The sequence below is a fragment of the Bubalus kerabau genome, chromosome 16, assembly GCF_029407905.1.
Source record: "Bubalus kerabau isolate K-KA32 ecotype Philippines breed swamp buffalo chromosome 16, PCC_UOA_SB_1v2, whole genome shotgun sequence".
NCBI lineage: Eukaryota > Metazoa > Chordata > Mammalia > Artiodactyla > Bovidae > Bubalus > Bubalus kerabau.
Window position 1 is genome coordinate 48,813,597 of NC_073639.1, and position 23,557 is coordinate 48,837,153.

Below are 23,557 nucleotides of genomic sequence, written 5' to 3' on the forward strand. Positions count from 1 at the left end.
GGCTGCTCGGAAGTGGCCCAAGGAGCAGGGTAATGGATGTCATAAACCTGCCTCGTAAAGACGGAGCCTGCACTACGTGGCTGTGTGCGGGGTGGGTTAGGGGAGGCCCGCGCTGGCCAGAGCAAGCTCTGCTGTCAGGGCGGCTGAACTGCTCCTGGGTGGGCATGGGGCAGGCAGGTCTCAAGGTGGCTCAGGGGCCCCCGGACACAGGTCCACCAGCCTTCCTGCCCTTGGACGCTCTCTAGAGCCGAGTCCCCCACGTGCTGTGCCTCCTCTTCAACCACAATTGCCCCTGGCTCACGGAGCAAAGCTGGCAAGTGACCCACATGTGGCCGGCCAGGTGCCCCATCCCCAGGAGTCTCCCTGCCTGCCCTCCTGAGCCCCAGGCCCACGGTTCCCAGAAGGCAAGACTGTGCCCCTTCTGCCAGTGGGTGAGTGCAGATCCAAGAGCCACAGCTACCATTTCCAGCGCATGCACACGTGTGTCAGCACACACGGGCACTCAGAGCCCATGGGACACACAGCCCTGCTGTTGTGGTGAGAGCTTGACTGGCCTCGTCCATCACCACACTGGACAGGGCCTGGCCACCGCAGGTGCTCGGCTGATGTGTGAGGCCTGCTGCAAGCTGTTACACACACGTGTGCATGCTTGTCTTCCCCAGTAGAAGCTGCTGTGCCCCACCGAGTGTGACAGGCCCTGTCAGGACCGATAGGGGCTCCGGGTGGTGGCCTGTACCTCAGGCTGCCATGCACCTGTACCCCTCTCACGAGTTGCTGACACACCTCCTACAGACAGGAGGGGTCCACGGCCTCTCCCCATGAACAGAGGTGGGGAGGCTGTGATAACAGAGCACCAGGAAGCCACGCCACACCACTGCTACTGCTTCCTCCTGGCTCTCGGGACCCTGGTAACCTGCCGCCATGCTGTAAGGCAGCCCAACCAGCCCATGGAGGTAGGCCCCATGTTGGGGGAACAGAGGCCGCTGACCATGAGCTGGCATCAAGCTCCAGACGTCAAGAGCCTTTCATGACCCCGCCCCCCAGATGTCTAGGTGTTTCCGAAATGAGCGCCCGCCCCTCCTAGACTTTCTCAGCAACTGCTTGTCTGGCACAGCAGCAGCCTGGGCCCTGCCAGCCCTCATGTCAGCTTTGCCTGGGCCACGCCAGCAGCTAGCTTCCACTCTGTCCAACTGCCCAGGCTCCCAGGGGAAGGGACTGGCCAGGGGTGTGCTAGGCTGCATTAGGCTCTCATGGCCCCGAGAAAAGATGAAACTCAACTGTGCCAGGAGCCCAAAGTGTGCCTGCCTGAGACTGGGGATGGGAGGTGCTGCAGGGGAGGTAATGGGAGATTAGCAGGCTCTCCGGGAAATTAGCTGTCAGCAGCCCAACCAACAAGCCAAAATTCATTTCCAGAAATCCCCTGAAGGCAATCAAGTCAATCAGCTAATTATGCCTCGTGTGTATGTATGTGTGTGGGTGGGGCTACCCTGGCGGTTTGGCAGGTGGGGCCCCACCCGACTCTAGTGAGCACCCTGGGTCCTTCGCACCTGGTGTGGAAGCTGCCTCCCGCCACCTCCAGGCTGCCTGGCTGGGGTGCAGGCAGGCGCTCCCTTCTCCTGATCCCACCGCGGCTCTGCTTGGAACCCACAGTTAGAGCCTCATCTCCCAGCCCACCCTCCTGCTGTTCCTGACGGTGGTACCTCCTCCCACCACAGGGCCTTTGCCCGGCTGCTCCCCAGACCTGTATCAGGGCGGGGTTGGGAGCTCTTCTTGCCAGGCTACTCAAACTTCTCCATAGCACTCACCACCTCCCCGGGGACAGGGACACTGGCTGTTTGGTTCCTTCCAGTGGCGGTGATACTCAGTAAATGTTTGTTGAGGGGAGGAGGGACCTGGAGGTGAGAGCTGTACCCCAGCCCAGGGAGGGTGGGAGGACGGCAGCTTGGGCTGAGATCCGGCTGGTGAGGGCGGGAGAGGAGCCTGGAAGCCAGCGGCTGGCTGCATTCTGGTGCCGCAGGTTGCGGTGGGCAGGCTTCCTTCAGAGGGTGACAGAGAGGGGCCTGGGCAGGGGACTGGATGGGAGGAACTGGTGGGGAAAGCCGGGGTGAACTGGGAGTGTAGCCCTGAGCGGAGGCCCCTCCCGACAGTGGGGGCTGCAGCGGGTTCTCTGCCCCCTCCCTGACCACACCCACCCTGAGGACACCTGCCAGGACACTGGATCACCGGGGTCCTCGGCCCTGTCCCCAGGCTACACACACAGGGTGGGAGCAGGGCAGCCTCCTGCCTGTGAGGCGCTAGGTCCTCATTTCTCTTTAATAAAGGAAACTCCCAAGTCCCCTGCTTTGGCTGGAGATGATGGATCCTTGTGTCCTTGGTTGCAAGCAGTCAAATTAAGAAAATTACTTTCTAACTAATTTTATGGCACTAACGAACCTCTGGCGGCGTGCTGGGGACGTTGCGCCAAGCTTTCGGGACATAACATTGTTGAGGACGGGCAATAATTGGGGATTTGCTGGGGATAAATCTTGGCAAATTAAACTTCTAAGTACGGTCTATAATCCAGGTCAGACAACAAATGCCCTGTGTCACCTAGCAAGGGGATGCTGTGGGGAGAGGCAAGGACAAGTGTGACTCCTCCTGAGCCTAAGGCCCTAAATGCAGACACATAAACAGCAAGGTGTGTGCAAACATATACACCTATGCATAATGCCACATGGCCACAGGTCACACACATACACTGCATGACCACAGTCATACATATAGGCACATCGGCACCATGTCCAGACACAGGCTCCCAGATGGACACTTACATGCAGTGTGGCACACACACACACACACACCTGCTGCATCCACAGGCACACACAGGCGCCTCTAGACAGACTCTTGAGAGGACAAGACACAGACTCACACAGAAATGGCTACAGAGAAACATGGAATGCTTCCGGGTACAGCTGTGGAGCCCTGCCACGGCCACACAGAGATACCACCTCATGGGCACATGGGAGAGATAGACACATGTGAACATACAGGGTTACACAACACACACTTCCCTTGCACTGAGAGTCATACACAAACAGGGCCCTCAGCCTGAGTGTCACCCTTGTGCCAGAGGGCTCCGTGGTGAACTCTGGATCTAGAGGCAGGGTCCCAGCCGGCCTCCAAGCCTCATCCTCCGGCTCCCGGCAGGGTGACCTGCCAGCCCCCAGCCTCGGCCTGCTGGGCAAGGGTCCTCTAGGCCCCGGCCCACTCCTCCAGCCTCAGGGGAGGCTGCCACCATGCCAACTGGACACAAGGGCCAGCAGGGTTGACCATACAAGTCCTGCAGTGCTGCCCAGCACACGTCAGGGACCTGCGGGCACACTTGCTCACGCCAGGGCCTGGCGCACACACACCGGTGTGTCTGCAGACATGGTTCAGGAACCCCCAGGGCTGAGCAGCAGGCTGGGCCACTGCCCCCCACCATCTGTCACTCACGTGCAGCCTCAGTGGGGGCTAAGCTGCAAGCAGCTGGCATGTTAATTACAACTTCTTCTCCAGGAAACATTCAAAGTAGCATTTTGCAGAGAAGACCACGAATGACACATGGTGGTTTGGAAGCAGAGGGCTGCCCAGAGGCTCTGGCAGGGAGACCCCAGCAGCCCCGGGCGTCTCAGGAGGCTCCACATGGGGTATCTCTGGGCCCAGCCTCTCGGGGCTCCCAACCCTCCAGGACAGGTGCAGGCCAGTGGGCGTTCTGCGTCTTGCCCCCAACTCTCCCCATCACTGCCCCAGGTTGCCCTGGTGCCAACCTGGACCATATGGCACCTCCCAGAATGCAGGTCCTGTCCAGGCCTGGCCGACCACCCCCGTCAACATGGTCAGGAGCGGTTGGCGCATCAAGACCACCCAGGCCCATGGGAGGAAGGAGCAGCTTGGGGCCGCCAACCATGACCACAACAACAGATGAGAGCACAAAGGCTGCCCGAGGAGGGCAGAGGCCTTCCCAGGAAAACACCCCTTGGGTGGCACCTGGGACCACTGCCCAGAAGTGTACAGCAGCCCCGGTCAAAGGCTCAAAGATGCTACAGCCTGGCCCAGGATTTGAGGCAGAAGGCAGAGCCGCTTGGGCTGGCAGACCTGGGGGTCGCGGAGCTGGGGAAGGGGAGGGCCAGGGACCCTCGGCTGTCCCTGCCACCCGGGGAATTAATGGGTTAATTACACACCCTATAAAAAGCCGCTGTGATTTAGAGAGCCTGCCTGTCAGACCCTGGAACTCTGGAACTCGTAGTTAATCAGGAGCTGCAGGATGGGGCGGGCGGAGCCCAGGCCCCTGCCTTCCAATGAGCCGAAACGGCCGTAAATTTGCAGAAACGGCTTTTATGGAGCTCTGGGTTTTATGGTGTCATTAACGGGCCTCCTGATACTTAAGGGGAAATGAAATAAAGTCGTGGGGAGGGGGCTGGGGGACAGGGAGGGTGGCCCCCACCATGGCTGGAGTATCAAGTGGCAGCAGGCCGGCCCCCCTCCTGCCCCTGGGCTCCTGATGACAGCTAAGAGCAGGGGCCTCACACCCATGTCCAGCCTCTTTGGCCGGGCCAAGCACAGCTGGGGAGAGGGTGTCAGGGCATGGGGGCAGGGGGCAGGGCGTGGAGGGCATACACTGCAATTGTTCCATGTGCAGGAACCCTGACACTAAACGCTGCCCCACAGGACCCAGGGTGTCCAGCCCACTGCCCACTCCTCTGCAGGGCAGGACCCGGAGTCCCACTCCCTCTGAATCTCTGCCCACTCTGGCCCATCCCCATCCTGTTCAAACTCCATTTCCAGCCTGGGGGCAGCATTCAGTACAGTTGGGGCTCCCGTGGGTCAAGGGTCAGGGTTAGTGTGTGGGGAGCAGACAGCAGAAGGAGGGTGGGAGACTTACGGAGTAACCTCTGCCTGAGACTGCCTGCGCCGAGCTCTGCAGGGAAGGAAGAAGGACAGTCAGGAACCGGTTGCAGCCCGAGATGGCCACCCTCTCCCTTGAGGACCTGAGCAGGCAGAGCCCATCCTGGGTCTTTGCTGGAACACCCCAGGCTGGGGCCACACTGATCAGCATGCGGCAGGGCTCAAAGACCCACAGAGGAACCTTCCACCCCCAGACCTGGAGGTATGGTCCAGCCAGCAAAGTCTCCAGGCAGAGAGGCGGCAAAGCCCCCACATTCCCCAGGGGTGGGCTCAGCCCCTCCCAGAGGATGCCCCCCACCTCTCCACGTGGGGTTCTAGGCCAGGGGCTGACCCCTCTCTGTGCTCAGGTCGGCTTTTCCCTCACCACCCACCAGCCTCCCAGGGTCACCGGGTCCAGCGGGAAAGCCTGGGAAGGTTTCCTGGAGAAGGAGCTGGGCAGGTAATCCAGGGGTCTCAGATGTCAGATGGGGGTGGGGGGTAAGCTGTGGCCTAGAGGCCAACAGTCACCCCAGAGGTCCTGTGAGGGTGATCAAATGCTCAAATGGGCATTTAGGATCTGACGGGAGAAACCAGTTAGGTTCATTTCACCAGCTCCCCAGGGCAGGCGGTGGTCACCAGGGTTGAGCCCCAAGGCCCAGGCAGATAGGACGTGATGACCCAGCAGGTGGGGGTTGGGGGGGGGGATGTTCACACGGCCGGCGAGGGCAAGCTTGTCTGAGGTGTGTGGGACTCACGAACCTGGGGCCAGACCACACTGAGGTCCAGATGCCAAGATTCTTAGAGGATGCGTGACCACTGCAGCCTGGACCACTCTGCTCAGCTCAGCTGGGGCCAGGGGACCCCTCCCCTCCCCAGGCAGACCCTGGCCAGGCCCCAGGCCAGTTCCTGGGGGTCTGCCAGGCCAAGCTCACCCCAGTGTGTGTGTGTGTGTGTGTATGTGTGTGTGTGTGTGTGTGTGAGGGTCCCTCACCCCCTGGGGTAGCTCAGGCCCCAAGCCCTGCCACTGGGGGTGGGGGGGTTTGGTGCCATAATTGCCCCCAAGCTTGCACACTCACGCTGCCTGTGCTGTGCCTACAATCCGCCTGCTCCCATCCTGGCCAGCAATTAGAGGAGTTCAAACTAGGGCAGCCCCCACGGCCCCAGACAATTACCAGCCTATTTTCCTATCTTGCGGCAACAAGATCGGAGCCGGGCAATTAGGCCCCCCTCCTGGCCTCCCGCGCCGGCCCTCCCCCAGCCCCCATTTAAATGATAATGAGAGACGACTCGTTCCATTTAGCCCTGCAGAAAACCCATCTCCGTTAGGCCGCCACTCCTGCAGCTGGGGGTCAAGAAGACAAAGGCCTCTTCCAGGAGCGCTGCCTCCCACGGGGGGCTCTTCCGCCTGAGTCCTCATCGCCCAAGGCCCCTCAACCCCCACTCCCTGCCCTTGCAATACCTGCCCCATCCCCCTTCTCCAAGGTCTAGGGAGACCCAGCAGCCCTGGAGGAATACCCTGCACCCCCATTGCTGGCCACGTCCCAGTGGGTGCCCTCATGTGTTGCCTGGGTCATCCCTAAACTGGGTCCTAAGACCCCCCTCCCCCGCCCCCTGGGACCTGAGCTCAAGGACCTTTTAGACAGGACACATCGAAAGGCGTCCCCAGACCCAGGGCCAGCTTGTGCCTCAGAGGGGCACCCTCCCCTCCGTGTGGCCCCCAGTGGCAGAGACCTAGACTGCTGGATGCCCCGTGCTGCTGCCAGCTAGAGCAGACAGAAGGGTCTGCCTGGGCAGGCAGGAGTGTTTGCAGCTCAGCGGGCCAGAAACGCACCCCCTGCCTCCACCCTTCTTTAGATACATCTGTGGGAGCTGTTTGGCATCCATAGCCCTGCCCGCCGCCAGCTGGGCACCGACCCCGAGCCTACCCCCAGCTGGACATAGGGACTGCACCCCAGCATGGTCACCTCCACTCACCCCTGCCCGTGCCTAACGGTTGGTCCTCATTTAAATCCCTCCTAATGGGGAAGCCCCAATTAGTAGACAGTTATGTTTTAAAGAAGGCAAATGCTAATTGTGAGCACAAAACCCTGGATTGAGACTCTGGGCCCCTAAGCAAACGGCTTGCAGTGTCCGCTGAAGGTTGGAGGCTGGCCGGGCAGTCACCCCAGGGACTCGGAAGTGTTCCCGCGAGCAGCTGGGGTACTCACATCACTGAGTTGGTCCCGAGAACTGCTCCTCCGGGAGCTGGTGGCTTCTCGGAAGCTGTCGCCGTCACTGTTGTGGTCGCCCCCTCTGGACACTGCGACCTTCATCTGGGGACAGGGAGAGATGAGAGACGGGCTCAGCACACACACCCTGCAGGGTGGGGCTGGGGCACAGCCTGGCTCAGGCTCCTCCCCCACCCCACCCGGTCCCTCTGGGCTGAAACCCGGGGAGGGGGGCGGCAGGGCACAGCCAACCACTGACAACCCAGTAAGTACTTCCCATTCCTACCCAGAACAGGAAAGAAGAGCCCAGAGAGCAAAGGATGAGCACTCAACAGTCTAAACTACTGTCAGCTCTGTCCTTTCCTCTGGCCGGCTGGCAACTAAAGACTCCTGGATGGGGAGCAGGCCAGTGGGAGGCCCCGGCCTTTCCCACTCCACCAGGGGCCCATGATCAGGTGTCAAGACAGGCCTGCCTGCGGCAATTCACCTCTGCTCCCTGCAGGTGCACCACTCCTGGGCCCCCTTCAGTCCTCAGCACAACCCACATCAGGGCTGTAAGGTCTGCAGAGTTGGGTGTGGACCAGCCACTCCCCTCTGCGTGTCCTAGGGTCATTACTCAACCTCTCTGTGCCTCAGTTCTGTCATCTGCAGAATGAAGCAAGTAGTACCCACTGGAAGAGCTGCTGCTGGGTCAAGTATCTGCCGGACTCTCTGTAGACCTGGTAGGCCCTCAGCTCCTTGCTCCTCACACAAAAGCCCTGGTTGGCCGCTCTGTGCCCACTTTACAGAGGAGGAAATCAAGGAGGGAGTCGATTAACCACTAGGGAGGTTAAGTGACAATGTGGAAAGTGCCCAGAAACCTGCCTGCGTTCTTTTTACTTGGAAATAGTTTCAAACCTCACCAAGCTGCAGGGTAGGAACATCCATCACAGCCCCTGACCCTTGACCTCTGGGCCCAGGAAGTCACCATCCCAATCATGCCAGCATCCATCCAGGTCTTGTTAGCTCCCAGCTGCCCTCCTGGACTCTCTGGCAGGACCCACAGAGCTCGGCTGACCCACCACCTCCAGGTGGCTCCAGCTTCTTGGTTCTGGAACATTCCCACGGTTTTGTCTGGACGTGCACCAACAGCCCAAACCGACTATTTGGGCTGTATGTCAGAGGTTTCCTAGCAACAGAGGCCACAGCTCCCAGCCAGCACACTGCCTAGCACCCAATGACCCCTGCTCCAGGCGCTGCCGACTTGCCTGCGGGGCAGCGTGTGGCCTCCTGTCCACCCCCCAGGCCTCCCCGCCCAGCGCATATGCTCTCAGAGCTCAGGCGTGCTCAGAACCTGCGCCACAACCAGGGGCAGGGAGGCCCAGTCCTTTGCATCCAGGCATTTTGTCATAAGCATCCTTCAGCTCCGGAGACCTCAGCTAGGGTGGAAAGTCAGGTGCACCAGCTGTGCTCTGGAATATTCTCAAGTCCCCAGGAAACCCCCTCAAGGCCTGAGCCCTTCTTCCTGTGGACCCAATGGTGGGCTCGCTCTCTCGAGGCTGCCCCTCAGAGCCTCTGCTCTCCAGGGCCAACCTAAGCCCTAGATGGGGTCCAAGCTCCCATAGCCACAGGCCCCTCCCTGCACGGTGTGGCTAGCAGAGCATCATCACGAAACATAATCCACAGCCCAGGCCTGAGTACAAGGACCCAGGGGAGGGCCCCCTTTTGGGGAAGCAGGAACAGCGAGGGGGATGCCCAGCCCTCAGGACTACCCTCCCATCCTATGGCAGGCCCAGGGAGGGGCCCCAGTCTCACCCCAGGCGAAACCTCCCCATTGTGAGCCCACGGGTCCCCGGCCTCACAGGCTCCATCCTGCATAGCTGAGTGGTGAATGCGCAGACCCTGGGCCAGTGCTGGCTCTCTGACTGTCCTTGAGCCTCAGTTTCCTCATCTGTAAAGTGGGGGTGTTGACAGGGCCCTTCACAGGCTCTATGGGGTAAGACGTTCTGTTTGTGAGCCTGAACCCTCTCTAGCACCAATAAGCCAGCAGGTGTCACTGCCGTCACCAGCTGGAGACAGGTCTTTCTTGCCTCTGGACTCCATGACAGGTCTCCCCAAAAGGAGTGAATATGGGGTTCAGGGGAACTTCCTCACTGCCTTGCTGGCAAGGAGCCTCTGCAAGAAAACAAATGCCCTCATCCAGTGGTTTTCAAAGTGGGGTCCCTGGACATGCAGCATCAGCACCTGGGAGCTTGGCAGGAATACAAATGAGCACTTCCGGGCCCCACTACAGACTCACTGTGTCATCAGGTCCTCTGGAGGATCCTGGTAAGGCTCTAGTTGGGACTCTTGGCTTTGACCTTCAGTAATCACCCCCATGAACCCACCCTCACTGTTGGGGGACAGTATTTCAGGTTGGGCTCAGAGCAGGGTCCCTGCCCATGAAGAAGGCTGGACCCAGAGACACTGCCAGGACAGAACAGGCCTGGCGCAGTTGTGCAGACTGCTCCCTGTACAAGGACGCCCGGCAAAGGGGGAGGGGAAGCGGGGGCTGAAGAATAACCCCACACAGCTGAAAGGTGAGAAGGGAGGATACCACATTCCACTTCATTCAGTCACACAAGTGGTCTCCTCTCTCAGCTGGACCCCAGAGAGGATTCCTTATCTTGAATCTTCGGTGATGCCCCACAAGGGGAGGACAGGCTGGGGTCTGTCATCCTCCTCAGGCAGTGGGTTTCAGCTCTGAAAGCCCCGTTTCCCAGAAAATCCCATAAAACTCAGTACTGTGCCCTGGGAACCATCCCAACCCTGGACGCACTGGGATGGCTGGTCACCTTCTCTTCCTTGGCCAGCCCCAAGCTGGACTCTGGCTGTCCTGTAGCCCCAGTCGCCTCCTACTGGCTCAGAAATGCTGCTGGCTAGCTATGCCAGAAGGCCAGGGATGCCATGCCTCCACTTCTAGCTGGAGAGATCAGATTCTGATCTGGGCCCTGATTGTCCCAGGAGGGCAGCTGGGAGCCCATGCCTGGGCCCACCCCTGGGCATTGTGGTCTATCCCTATGCCCACCCAACCATCCTTTATCCATCCATCCATCCTTTATCCACCCATTCATCCTTTATCCATCCATCCACCCTTCTACCCATCTACTTGTTCACTTAACCACCCATCTGCCCACCATCCATGCATTCATCCATCCATCCACCTATCCATCTTCCCATCCACTCACCACCCATCATCCACCTACCCATCCAAGGCTTACTGAGTGCCTGCCTATGAACCGGCCCTATTCTGGGCAATGAACATAAACAGACCCAAGTCCCCACCCTCATGAAGCCTACAGAGAGGCCAGCACATGGAGCATGTGGTCGGCAGACGGCCACAGGTGCTCTGGAAGGACAATAGCAGAGAAGAGCAAAGAAGGGGTCGCCAGGGAGGGGCCTCACTGAGAAGGTGACGCTTCTGAAAGGTGATGAGGCCGGACACGAGGCTATTGGGAAGGGTCGGGGGATGGCAATGCCGGAGCAACGAGGCTCCCTGGGGAAGAGGAGAGCCCTAATAAGCACCGGCAGTTTCTGCAAGTTGTGCAAAATTCCTGAACACGTATCAGTTGGCTCGTGCAAGGCGGCATACCACAAAAACATTTCCTCAGACTGGCGGGGGCAGGACTCCCCTTGAGACTGGTGGAAATATGGAAATAGGGCCTTGCTCTCCACCAGGCAGGGTCAGGACACAGCCCCCAGAAGGGCAGGGAGAGGACCCCCCCTTAGATCAGCATGGCTGGGGCACTGCCATTGGAGCAGCAAGGTGAGGGGCACTACCCTCAGACTGAGGCACCCCGGGAGTACCTGGGGCCCTGGCTTTCTGGCAGTGACAGGGAACCCTTTCCTGTTACCCTTCCTGGGCAAGGCAACTCCCTAACCAGGTTCTGCAGCAATTCCAGGAGGAAGTGTCGCCTCCCAGGCGGGCTGCCAAGTGCCCTGGGCCACAAACAGGCAGCATGTGGTTCCACTTGAGCTCAGACCCACAGGGTGTGCGCAGTGTCAGTAAGTCCAGGAGGCGTGGCTGGGAAAGGGTCCAAGAGGTGGGACCTGGCAGTGTCCCCAGGCTATGCCACCAGGTGCCTTTCCCCTATGGGGGACAGGAAACTCCCGAGACACCCCAGGGCTGATTCGGGGGCCCCAGAATCCCTCACTCCAGCAGCGAGAAGACTCACTGGGACTCCTGACCCTTCATAGACCAGCTCCCACCAGGACACAGAAACAAAGGAGCACCAGGAGTCCCTGCCCCGCAGGCACTCAACAAGGCCTCTTCTGCCCACATCCCAACACAGCGCCTGCCTGCTCCTGATATCTGCCCGATGATCTGTGCGTTCACCATGAGACCCACGTGGGTTACCGAGACCCACGCCTGAAGCAAGATGCAGAGGCTCCCCCCACCCTTAGAGTCCTGCCGCGCAGATGGAGCGGAGGCGCCCTGCGCAGCATGCTCAACTGCTGCACACCTGCATATGCACATGCCATCCATCCATGGCGAGAGTGGGAGTGGTGGCCCTAGAGTTGTGCAGCACGCAACCTGAACAGCCATACATGGCGGCCCCTGCAGGAGATCATGCCCCACCAGATGGCTTCACCCCCAGACAAGTGTCATCCCATGGAGCTCTCAGGAATGCACACGAGCACACACACACCTTCTCAGGAGCTCTGGGCTCTGCCCCATGCCTCTCCCACCTCCGCCCCAACACCACCAGCCCAGCCCAGGGGTGGGAGGTGCCCTCTGACCCACGGCTAGTCTGCACTGGCCTCCAGCATGAGGAGAGGCCCACTTAGCCTCCACACCTACAGGCCTGGGAGCGGAAGGGGCGGGGATGGCCTGGCTGCAGACCCTGGGGAACCCTGAGAAGGCGGCTGTGGCTGAGGCCACCCACGGTCTCCTTCAAACCAGCGGGAGGACGTGGCCTGGTAGGGTGACGCGAGGGTCAGGCACCCACTAAGCATCAGCACCCGCCCCTCAGCCCCCAGCCAGCCAGCCCGCTGTCCCGGTGAGAAGGGAGTCAGGAGACTCCCCTCACGACACCCCTACAGAGACCGAGCACAGGCTCCCGATGGCCAAGGCACCCTATTCCATGTCCACTCACTCACACACACACACTCACGCACGCACATGCACACGCCTGGCGTCCCAGCCCCAGGGCCACATGGCAACCCCAGGCCTGTGGCAGAGACCCCTCCCCCTTCACCCCAATCTTATTTCAGGGACTCCTGCACAAATAATGCCCCCACTGGGGTGCTTTAAAACCACTGGGCCTCCTCAGGGGTCAAACATTGTGGGTCTGGTTCTCAGAGACCTTCCTGGGCCCCCCAGGTGACTCCTCAGCGCACCCCAAGGGTGAGTGGGCAGCCATAGGTCACATGGCCCTGACTGGGCCCCTGCTGGCTGGACTGGGAGGATGAGCTGTGTTCATCCATGAGAACCGTGTTAGTCTTCTTGCCCCCACTCTGGTCCCTGCTCATTCCAGCTGATCCCTGGTGTCCAGTGTGTTCTACGGGCTCCAAAGTGAGAGGCTGTTCTGTCTACCCGAAGCCCCAACTGAAGCAGGGCCCGAGGCCCCGCCCGTCCTGGGGATGGGGGCCCCCTTCCCCTTTGGGTGCCCCGGACCCTGGCCTCTCTGTCACCCTGGTACCTCAATGCCCCAGGGCTATAAATGAGGCTCTGACCAGGAAGTCCCTTGCTCTGTCCACCAACATTCCCTGATGCTCAGTGGGACCTCATGACCCCACTGAACCTGCACCCCCGCCCCACCTCACACACGCCACCTCCCTCCCCAGCACATGACAGCCGTGAGGACAGCCCGTACTTTACTCTGTTCAACAGAGCCCCACCCTGAGCCCCAGGCCTGTGCTCTGCCTCCAGCTCTGCGCGGAACCTGGGTTTTGGAAGAAGGCCACAGAGCACGGCTGGCCCAGGAAGGGGAACCTTTACACAGACCATGCAAACACACTCATGAGGGGGCTGGTGGTCAGGTGAGATGCTGGGGTGTGCAAGGAAGGCCAGGGCCCCCTCCCCACCCAACGAGGCCACCTGCATGGCCTCTCCTTTGCTTACTCGCAGTGCACCGCTCCAGGTCAGTGTGGAGGATGGTACCCCAAGCACAGCACTGCAGACCAGCGTCCCCCGACCGACAGCAGCACCTGCTGGTGAAGTGTGGTACTGCAGCTGCCTCGGGACCGGAGGGTGAGAGTTCTCAGGGCTGTGACTCCAGGTGGAGGCTCCAGAAGGATGGGGTCCACTGTAAGGTGACCGTGGCTATAGGCCCCACTTCTCCCAGGAATCCTTTCCGATGCTCACTCCACTCCTGTGACAATCAGGCCGGGTGAGGCCCCTCAGGCTCCCATGGCCCCAGGTGTCCCTGAGTGAAGCAGGGTCACTGGACGGCAAGTGCCCAGTAGGTAGGGGCTGTCCTTTGTTCCCACTACCTGGCAGGGGCCTGGCACAATGAGGAAGGGTCCCACAGCCGGCACAGGGTGAGGAAGCAAGCTGCTGCCCTCGGAGGCTGGCCCTCCCCTCCCACTGCTCCACATCCTTCCCCCGGGATTCGGCCACGTGGCCAGCTGGGTGAGTGAAGCATGGAGACGCACAACACGCTGTACAGAGGCCACTGGCTGAGCTGAGGCCACAACCCAAGGAGACACACGGCCAGCAGGCTCTGGGGACACGAGCTGTACGTGAGCAAGTGCCATGTGAGTGACATGACACCCTGCCTGTGCCCGAGTGTGGTCCCTGTGGCTGAGGGGCAGGGGCAGTGCACCAGGTCCTGCCCCTCAGTCAGGCCAGTGGACTCTGGGCTCCATCTGGCCTCTACTCTCTAGCTGAGCCACTCAGCTTGCGCCACTGCTGTCCCCACCTGTCCAGCTGATTCAAGCCACAAGCACCTCCCTGCAGCTGCCCAGGCCCCCTCCAGTGCGAGCTTTGGAAAACATACCTCAGCTCAAGTCACTGCACAGCCTAAAACCCCCAGTGGCCCCTCTGTGAGTGAGTGGTGGCCACGCTCACCTAGGCCCCACGCCATCCCCGCCCCAGGGTTCTGTCAGCTCACTCCTTGCCAGCTGTCCTCAGGCCTCAAGGTGGGTCACCTCCTAGGCGAGGCCTCCCCGATCCGCTGGTCTAAAGCAACCCTATTTTCGTTTCCAGGCAGGTCTGTTGTCACCCCATCCCCCCACCACTCGTGTCACGTCTGGAATTCCAGCAGGTGTCTTAGTCACCGAGCCCAGACAGGGACCAACAACAAAGCCCAAAGAAGTATACACCAAATGGGCCATGCCCTCGGCATCCACTCCCCTCTACCCTTCTCCCAACAGGGCCCCCCAGCAAGTCCCCCATGTTAGGTTTCTGTGAGGGCCACATCTGGAGTGGGGGTCTGGCTGCGCCAAAGCCGGGGAATGGCCAAGCACTCTGCCCATGGGTCCTGCCAGGATGGCTGCCCTCAAGGGGACCAGGTGAGCCCGCCAAGGAGGCCGGAGACGAGACTCGCCTGTCCAGGCCGTGCCCAGGAAGCAGGAGAAACCATTCTATGAGGGATAATGATAAAGCAGTAACTGCGGTAACAATGGCATATCTAGCAGGAACTGTGCACGTCAACTCAGCTTTTCATCTCTACGACCCGAGACGCGTGCAGTATTGACAGCTCCACTTTACAGATGAGTAGACAGGCCCAGAAAGGAGGAGCACTTGCCGGGGGCCACCAGAGCCAACGATGACCTCACGATGAGGTGGGGTGAGGATGCAGAGCGTCCCAGGGAAGCCCACCTCGGCCACCCCCCAGGCTGCAGCCCAGGCCTCAGAAGAGAGGGAAGTGGGAGAAACCGTCTGCGTTAATGGGAGCCAGGCACTGTAGCGGCTAGCTAGGACCCAGCGTGGTTCGAACTTTAACTGACCCACACAAAACTCTGAGGGAGTGCCTGTCCCACTGTATAGATGAGAACACTGAGGCACCGAGGGGTTTACCCACCACGAGGTTCATCTTCCAGAGGGCGAGGGAATATTCTGGAAGGACTCTACCAAGCCAGTATGAAAACCTGTGATTAGAAAACCCCTACACTGGCAAATATGGACCCCGCAGACCAATGTGATGGTGAGGAGCACGACAGGCCATGTGGATCGCATCCAGAACTCTGCCCCGCTCTGTCTCACTCCCTGTGTTGACTAAGCGTCTGGGGCCCAGCCCTCTGCCAGGCTTGGGGTTATCAGGCCTGCTCGGGGGTGCAGATAAGAAATGGGCAATCCCCACACCGCAGAGGGGTGTGCCCAAAAAAGGGGCATGGGAGCAGGCGAGGGGCAGAAGGCAGGCAGGTCGGGGAGGAGGGAGAACTCAGACCACAAAGGCCCTTGTGGGGCACGTCCAGGAACCAAGACTTCCTGAGGGTGGAGGGGAACTTCCAGGGTGCTTTCAGCAAGGGGAGGGCGTGCTCAAATGGGCCCTTTAGAGGAACCTCACCACTTGCAGATGGGCAGGAAAACTGGTGCTGGCTGTCTTCCAGGCAAAGGTCAGGGTCAAGGGCACACATTCTGGAGCTGAGCCACCTGGTTTGAACCCTGGCTCCATCACTTTCCCTGCCTGTCTCGGACAAGTTACTCAGATGCTTTATTTCTTTGGCTTCAGTATCCTCCTCTGAAAAATGGTACTAGCAATATCCTGCCTCACAGGTATGGTCACTGGCGACAGTGCCTGGGCCGGCTGTGAAAGGTCAGCTTTTCTTTGCTGGTAAGAGGTGGTAGGCTAGCAGTGAGGGGTGGACATGGACATCCAGTTTACAAAGTCAATTTAACAGACACATGACTATTCAGATCATCTATTTCATCTTAGGGCTTCCCTGGTGGCTCAGTGGTAAAGAGTATGATAAGGCTGTATATTGTCTCTCTGCTTATTTAACTTCTATGCAGAGTACATCATGGGAAATGCCAGGCTTGATGAATCACAAGCTGGAAGGAAGATCGCTGGGAGAAATATCAACAACCTCAGATATGCAGATGATACCAGTCTAATGGAAGAAAGTGAAGAGGAACTAACGAGCCTCTTGATGAGAGTGAAAGAGGAGAGTGGCTTGAAACTCAATGTTCAAAAAACCAAGATCATGGCATCCAGTCCCATCACTTCATGGCAAATAGAATGGAAAAAAGTGGAAGCAGAGATTTTATTTTCTTGGGCTCCAAAATCACTGTGGATGGTGATTGCAGCCATGAAATTCAAAGACGCTTGCTCCTTGGAAGAAAAGCTATGACAAACCTAGACTGGATTAAAAAGCAGAGACATCACTTTGTCAACAAAGGTCCATATAATCAAAACTAGTTTTCCACTAGTCATGTATGGATGTGAGAGTTGTAACACAAAGAAGGCTGAGCACTGAAGAACTGATGCTTTCGAACTGTGGTGCTGGAAAAGACTCTTGAGAGTCCCTTGAAGAGCAAGGAGATCAAACCAGTCAATCCTAAAGGAAATCAACCCTGAATATTCGTTCGAAGGACTGATGCTGAAGCTCCAATACTTTGACCACCTAACGTGAAGAGCCGACTCATGGGAAAAGACCCTGATGCTGGGAAAGACTGAAGATAGGAGGAGGGGGATGGCAGAGGATGAGATGGTTAGGCAGCATCAAATGGACATGAATTTGAGCAAACTCTGGGAGACAGTGTAGGACAGAGGAGCCTGGTGGGCTACAGTTCATGGGGTCGCAAAGAGTCGGACACGACTCAACGAGGCAATGACGGGAAATTTCATCTTAAGTCAGTTTTGGTAAGTTGTATTTTTCAAAAACTTTGTTCATTTCAGCTAAGGTGTTCAATTACTGGGATAAAATTGCTTATGCCCCATTCTTTCAATGTCTGTAGCACCTGCAGTGGTATTTCCATTTTAGTTCCTAACACTGGTAATCTGTGTTCCTTTTCGCTTGATCAATCTAAGTACAGGGGAGTTCTCAATTTTGTTGATGCTTTCCAGGAAACAGTTTTCGATTTTGTTCACTTTTCCTATTGCTTGCTTTCTTGCTCATTAATTACACTCTCATTCGGATTCCTCCCTTTCTTCTATATGACACTCCGCTCTTGTAGGTTCTTCAGGTCACTCATCTTGAACTCATCTTCTTTTCCAACATGAGCACCGAAGCTAGAGGTCTTACTCTGAACACTGCTTTGGCTGTACCCTATGAGATGCATTCTGTATGATGAATTCTTATTTCCACTTTAATTTTCTAATGAAATCCTGTTCAGAAAGAGAGTTAGGAGGTGGAAGCAAAGGGCAGGCCTGGGTGGGGAAGTGAGCAGTGGAAGATGGCTCCCTGTTCCTGGCCCGATCCCTGGGGCAGAAGTCAAGCTCCCCACTGAGGTGAAGGAAGGTTTGGAGCTGTGTTCTGGCTCGTTCTCAATCAGTGAGGGGGCTGTGGCTTCTGGGGTGGAGGGTATTGGCCCTGGATACACGGACCTGATGCTCACATGGGAGGTTTTAGGCTGACAGGTGCTTGGCTTTGCTGCCTAGTGGTGGGGGTTCAAACCAAGGGCTGGCTGAGGGCGAGAAGGAGAAAACCAACAAGAGTGGCAAGTATGAGGAGACAGTAAACTTGGGAAAGACACCTTTCTGCCTCTGAACCACACTGGACCAGTCTGAGGCCAACTGAGAAGGGCTGCATGAGGAAGATACGTGGTACAAAAATTAAGTAGAATATCCCACTGTTAATTTTCACACTGACTACATATTGAAATGATACTATTTAGAATATAGTTGTCCCTCGGTGTCCATGGGAGGTTGATTCCAGGCACATTCTTTACTGCTGAGCCATTGGGGAAGCCCCCCAGGAGCCCCCTACAGATACCAGAACTCCATGGATGCTCAAGTCCTTTATATAAAATGATGCAGCCCTAGTCAGCCCCCTGCATGTGGATACACAGTGCTGATGGTATACAGAGTTAAAATATGTTAGGGCTAATTTTGACTCTTTATGTTTTTAATGTGGCTCCCATCATAGTCCCAGCAAAGAGAGCCACTCTAAGCTTCTGCAGGGTCAGAACCTGCCTTTTAAACAAGGCCCCTGGGACCCCTCCAGGAGTTTGGGTGGCACCCCTCTCAGTCTCAAGCCCTCTAGTCCCACCCCCAGGACAGGCTTCATGTCCAGCCCCCCAGGCAGAAGCAGGTGGCTGGACACAGACATCATCTTCCTCAGACGCCCCAGCTCCCGACCTGGTGAACTGCTAAGGATGTTCTGTGGTCAGTGCAGCCTCTGGCTGGAGAAAGAGGGCCACCAGCTTCCCTGTCCAGCCAAGTGTCTCTACACACAGATGTAGGCCTGGCTCTTCTAATACATTAAGGGACTGCGTCACATTCCATGTCTGCCCCATCAGAGGCTCCCTGGGGCAGGGGTGATCTGCCTTGGTCAAGACGCATTGTGTGCCTGGCGCCTTAGGTGCTGACAAAGTCCTGGTGCAGTTGAGTGGCTGGTCCAGGGGCCCATCCTCCCCAGGGTGTCCCCCACGTGAAGGAGCAGAACTCATGGGGAGTGACTAGGCGCTCACCTGGGGAGCACCTCTGTGCTCAAGACAGCTGTGCACACACACGCAGGGAAGCCCTGTGCATGGCAGCCGACAAGCAATCTCCCCCAGGAAACCGCCAGCCTGGACAGGTGTCCCAGGTGGACGCTGAAGGTGGCGTGCGATCCCCTTAAAGGGCTGGGAACCTGCGGACTCATGGGGGTCACCCGTGCTCATGGCCCTCCCCACCCACTGGGTGGATCCCAAGGGGTCTTGTTTAGTAGGTAGGTTTCATCTCTGTGTTGCTTTTGGACAGACCACCTGGTCACCCCTTACTCAACCTGACAGTAAAACCACAACAGCCATCACACAGCAAAGGATTAATAGTGACCAGGCGTCGCATCAGGGGCTCCTGTACAGAAGGCACATGTCCCCTCCCCATGGCCCAGTCTGTAGAAGAGGAGGTGGGCCGCAGGGTCCAGAAAGGCCCCAGAAGAGCACTGTACCCAGGCTCCAGTCTCCATCCAAGGGCTCCCTGGGGCAGCACAGGGCCTACCCTAGACCCCCAAGGCATACCCCCCTCCAAAGACTCCAACTCTGCCCGTCGGGCCAGGCTGCCCCAGTCTCCCCACAACGAGGTGGGCCACATCGCACACCCTTGGCTTCAGGGCCAAGACAATTGCCAAGGCCCAAACCTCTGCCACCAGGCCATGCAAAGCCCACACAGCTGTGTCCTCTGGCCAGCAAGGGGAGTCATCAAATTAGAATTAGCCACCAATGTTTGAAAAAACCCACTGAATCCATAGAAAAACCCAGGTTTCCCGTTGTTCTCAGAAACACTGATCTGGTCACACTGGACCACCTGTATTTTTTCATGGCAACATGGGTCCCCTAGGACACGACGCATGTGATCCAGTCCCCTCTATGGCCAATGGATGCCTCGCCCAAGTGCACATCCCTCAGGGTCCTGGCACTTTGACCTGAGGCCAGCCGTGGCCACAGTCATGTTGGGGTTAAATAGCCCTGCTAACTCCAGATGGAACCCAAGTCCTTTCTTCAGCAGTGATCACACAAGGAACAGCCCCACCCCAACTCACCAAGGAGTTCACCCACAGCGGGGTGGGCTCAGCCCTCTTCCCCGCCCCTCTCCTGCCATCAGAGATGCTGCCCCCAAGAGCTGTGTTTCCCCAACTAAGTGGCACCCATGTACTGCAGCCAACATTCCCAGAGCACAAAGGCCTAGAAAGGCGGTGACCAACGGTCAGTCCTGGCCTGGCCCGCCTGAGACACGCCCAGACAAGAGCACGCGCAGGGCCTGGAGACAGAGACGCTCAGACTGCATCTGGGTTAAGAGTTCAGGGCAGTGGGAGGGAGAGGGTGGCCTTGCCACCCTCTGTGCACAACAACGGGATAGTGGCACTACGCGGGAGTCAATGACAAGATTTCAGAAGCGCCTTCAGTGGCATCGAGAAAAAGACCCCTTCCACAGCTGGGGCTCCAAGAAACAGGACAGAAGGAGCGGTCCATTAAGTAGGCTGCCAGGAGGGCATGGAGGGTCATTACGGTGAGCTGATGCCCCCAGGCCCACACCATGTGGCACAGTGAGCCACGTCCGGGCCAGGCGCCCCCCTGCCTGGGCACCCCCTCCCCTGGCTGCTCTCCTGCAACTCAGCTGAAATGCAATAAACGAGAGACAAGTCCAGATGTGCAGAAAACCACTTGTTGGAATAAATCACTTTCCATACGACACAAACTATGTTAAATTACAAACACTGATGCTATTATAAAAATAATGGCACAGCACTTTTTATTTTCTTTAATCAGAAAAATAAGCCCCATGTTTCTGGGAGGGAGACCAGGTATCTGCAGGCCCTGCTCTGGGTGTCAGGACCCCGGAGTGTCAGGGTCTTCACGACCAAGCAGGGAGGAAGGCTTGGGCCTGGAAACCAGGGTGGGGTGGGGTGGCGGTGTGTGTGTCTGTGGCCTCCATGAACCAGGTCAGTACTAGAAGTGACCATCACAGCTGGGTAAGACGGGCGCACAAAGCAGAGCCCTGGTGGCCAACACTGCTCTCCCACCTGTGCTGGGACTCCAGGGGCAAGGGGTGGATGACCCTTGAGTGCAGACGTGGGTCTGGTAGCAGGGTGGGGGTGCGGCAGAGAAAAGCCTTGTAGTGTGAGGTCTGTCTTGACGGGGGACGTCCTGGGGAGCCGGGGAGCCAGAAAGCTGTAGGGGACAAGTGGGAGGCTGGGAGCAGACATTCTGGGAATGGCCTTGGGCCCTGCAAGCTTTCTTGGTCCAAAGCTGGGGGGTCGGGTGGGAGAATCTGCCCTCCGCCTCACTGCCCGGCCATCAGGGTGGAAACAGACTCCTGAGGGGACCCTCCTTGGCACCAGCAGACCCACTCAGCCACGGACGGCCCTGAGCATCCTTCAGGCCCTCTCTCCACAGTCACAGGACCCTGGAGCTGGACAAATGTGACCCTCTGCCAGAGGGCAGGCAAGTAAGGGCCCAGGCCAGGCTCTGGTTGTGCCCACATTCTGCCTGGTGAGGGGCATGGGGAATGCACACTGGCCAGATGGAGAGGGGCTCAAGGAGAGCAAGGCCTACAGCTGGCACACCTCCCAAAATCTCACACACAGACACACTCTCTCTCTCTCTCTCTCCATGGACACGCGCATACTTGCAGACCACACGCTGTGTACATGCACACACAAACTCACTCTCTGAACAGTACACCTGGGCATGGAACTCCAACACTGAAGGACACGTGGGCACTTTAGAGGCACAGAGAGATGCTGAAGGACCGCCCCCCCCAATCCCAAGCCTGAGCCCTTGGGGGTAGCTGTGTTCCCTCTCCTGGGGACGTGCATGTCACAACGCAGTGGGCACAGTGGGGGTGAGCCTGTGGAAGGTGGGAAGGTGCTGAGGTTCTCTCCTCTCTTCCTGGCGCAGGGGGGCCTCAGATTGGTGGTGGCCCTGCAGGGGGCTCCCGCCTCTGTTGAGCCTCAGCTTCCAACCGCAAACAGCCCGGCCTGTTTGGAGAAGGCCTCTGACCAGTCTGACAACACATCTCAGGCTGCAGGGTGAGGGGGCCCTTGGCCTGGCTCAGCAGAGCCACACCTGGGGTGTTCTGGGAGAACGGGTGTCAGGCTCCAGGGCTCACGGACGGGGCCTGGCGGGCCACCGCAGGGGTGGAAGATCGAGTCCGTCGTGACCTCAGGGGCTGGCAGGGTTGGCCTGGGGCCAGGAGGGAGAGCTGGGGCTGATGAGCCCGCGCCAGGTTCAGCAGGGACTGCCGTGGCTGGCTCGGGGGCCCCAGGAGAGGCCGGCGGGGTGGAGTTGGCCGCCCCAGGAGTGAAGGGCGCTCAGGTAAGGGGAGTAACGGCTGGGGCTTGCAGGGCTGGCACGGGCCCAAAAGTGACCGCAGGGGCTGGCAGGGCTGTTCTGGGCCCAAGAGTGGCCGCTTTCGTCGGCAGGGCTGTTCTGGGCCCAAGAGTGGCCGCTTGGGCGGGTGAGGCTGTTCTGGGTCCATGAGTGGCCGCTTTTGTTGGCATGGCTGTCCAGGGCCCAGCAGTGAAGGTTTGGGGGGGCCAGGCTGCTCTGGGGCTTCAACTAACTGCTGGGGCTGATTGAGACCAAGCAGTGACCGCCGGGGGCGGCTGGGCTGGCCCAAGAGGGATCTTCGGGGCTGGCATGGGGCTAGGAATGCCCGCCGGGGGCAGCAGCACTGGCCTGAGGGTGAGCTGGTGGGCCGGCGACGTGGACGCAGCATGAGGAGCGACTGGGGGGGCTGACACCGCTGGCACTGGGCTAGCAGTGACCGAAGGGGCCGGCACCGCTGTCCTGAGGATGCCCTGCTGGGCTGGCCGCGGAAACACGGGCCCACCCACGACCTCATGGGCCAGCAGCGGTGCCAGAGGGCCAGCAGGGACCGGCAGACGTGGCATGGGACCAGGATGGACCGCAGAGGCCGGCAGCGGTGCCACGGGGCCAGGATGGACCGTAGGGGTCGACAGAGGTAACACGGGGCCAGGATGGACCGTAGGGGCCGGCAGCGCTGCCACGGGGCCAGGAGGGAGCGCAGGCGCCGGAAGCGCTGCCTGGGGGCTAGTGCCCAACGTGGCTGGTGGGGCTGAGCTGGGAGTGACCGCTGGGGCCGGCAGGGCTGATCTGGGGCTGGAAGCAGCTGCTGGGGCCGGCAGGGCTGACCTGGGCCCAGAAGTGACCGCCGGGGCTGGCAGGGCTGTCTTGGGCCCAGAAGTGACCGCTGGGGCCAGCTGCGCTGACCCGGGAGTGGCCGCTGGGGCTGGCAGGGCTGCCCGGGGTCCGGGGAAGCCCGACGGGGCTGGCAGCGCTGACACGGGGCTGGGAGTGACCCCTGGGGCTGGCTGGGCTGGAGCTGCTGCTGGCGCTGGGCCGGGCCGTTCTGGTCCCAGTGGTTGGCTGGGAGCGGCCCCCCTTCTGGGGAGCACACCTGCATGGAAGAAAGAGCACGTGTCCACCTGGGCAGGTGTGTCTGTAGACCCCCCATCCAGCCCGGGTCCCTGAGACATGCTGCCCCCTCACCAGCATTCCAATCCCCAAGGGAGTTGAAAGTGGAGTGTGAAACACCAAGAAGAACCCCCTCTCTGAACAGAAGGCGCAAACCAGTGAGTCCCTGAGAGGAAAGCAGCTGCAGTGCTGAGCCGACACCTAGGACAGAACCCTGTGCTCTGGGAGATAAGCCCCTGGCCCCCGTCTTCCTGCCCCATGCCAGCTGGGCTCTGGGTGACAGCAAGGATCACCCCCCACTGAGGTCCTGCTCTCAGCGGGGCTGCTCCTTGCGCCTGGACCACCAAACAAGTGATGTGACTCCCCCCGTCTTGCAGACACTGCGCTTCGCCTAAGTTTAGCACATGGAGAGCACGGAGCAATGAGCCTGGACCCCACGCATTACAGACACGCTGGACAC

At 59.1% G+C, this 23,557-nt stretch overlaps 1 protein-coding gene across 19 annotated transcripts in view; it reads right to left on the reverse strand.

Annotated features, from left to right (window-relative positions):
* Positions 1-23,557, reverse strand: part of FBRSL1 (fibrosin like 1) — an 83,996-nt gene that overhangs the window by 43,824 nt on the left and 16,615 nt on the right. For 18 of the 19 annotated variants that reach the window (XM_055550748.1, XM_055550764.1, XM_055550759.1 and 15 more), the window contains exons 3-4: positions 7,113-7,217; positions 4,904-4,939 (exon numbers count right to left, since the gene is read on the reverse strand). In XM_055550748.1, the coding sequence (XP_055406723.1) occupies positions 4,904-4,939; positions 7,113-7,217 (141 nt within the window). Of the gene's footprint in view, positions 1-4,903; positions 4,940-7,112; positions 7,218-20,301; positions 23,081-23,557 lie in introns of those variants that run through there. The other variant, XM_055550763.1, reaches the window with a different exon arrangement.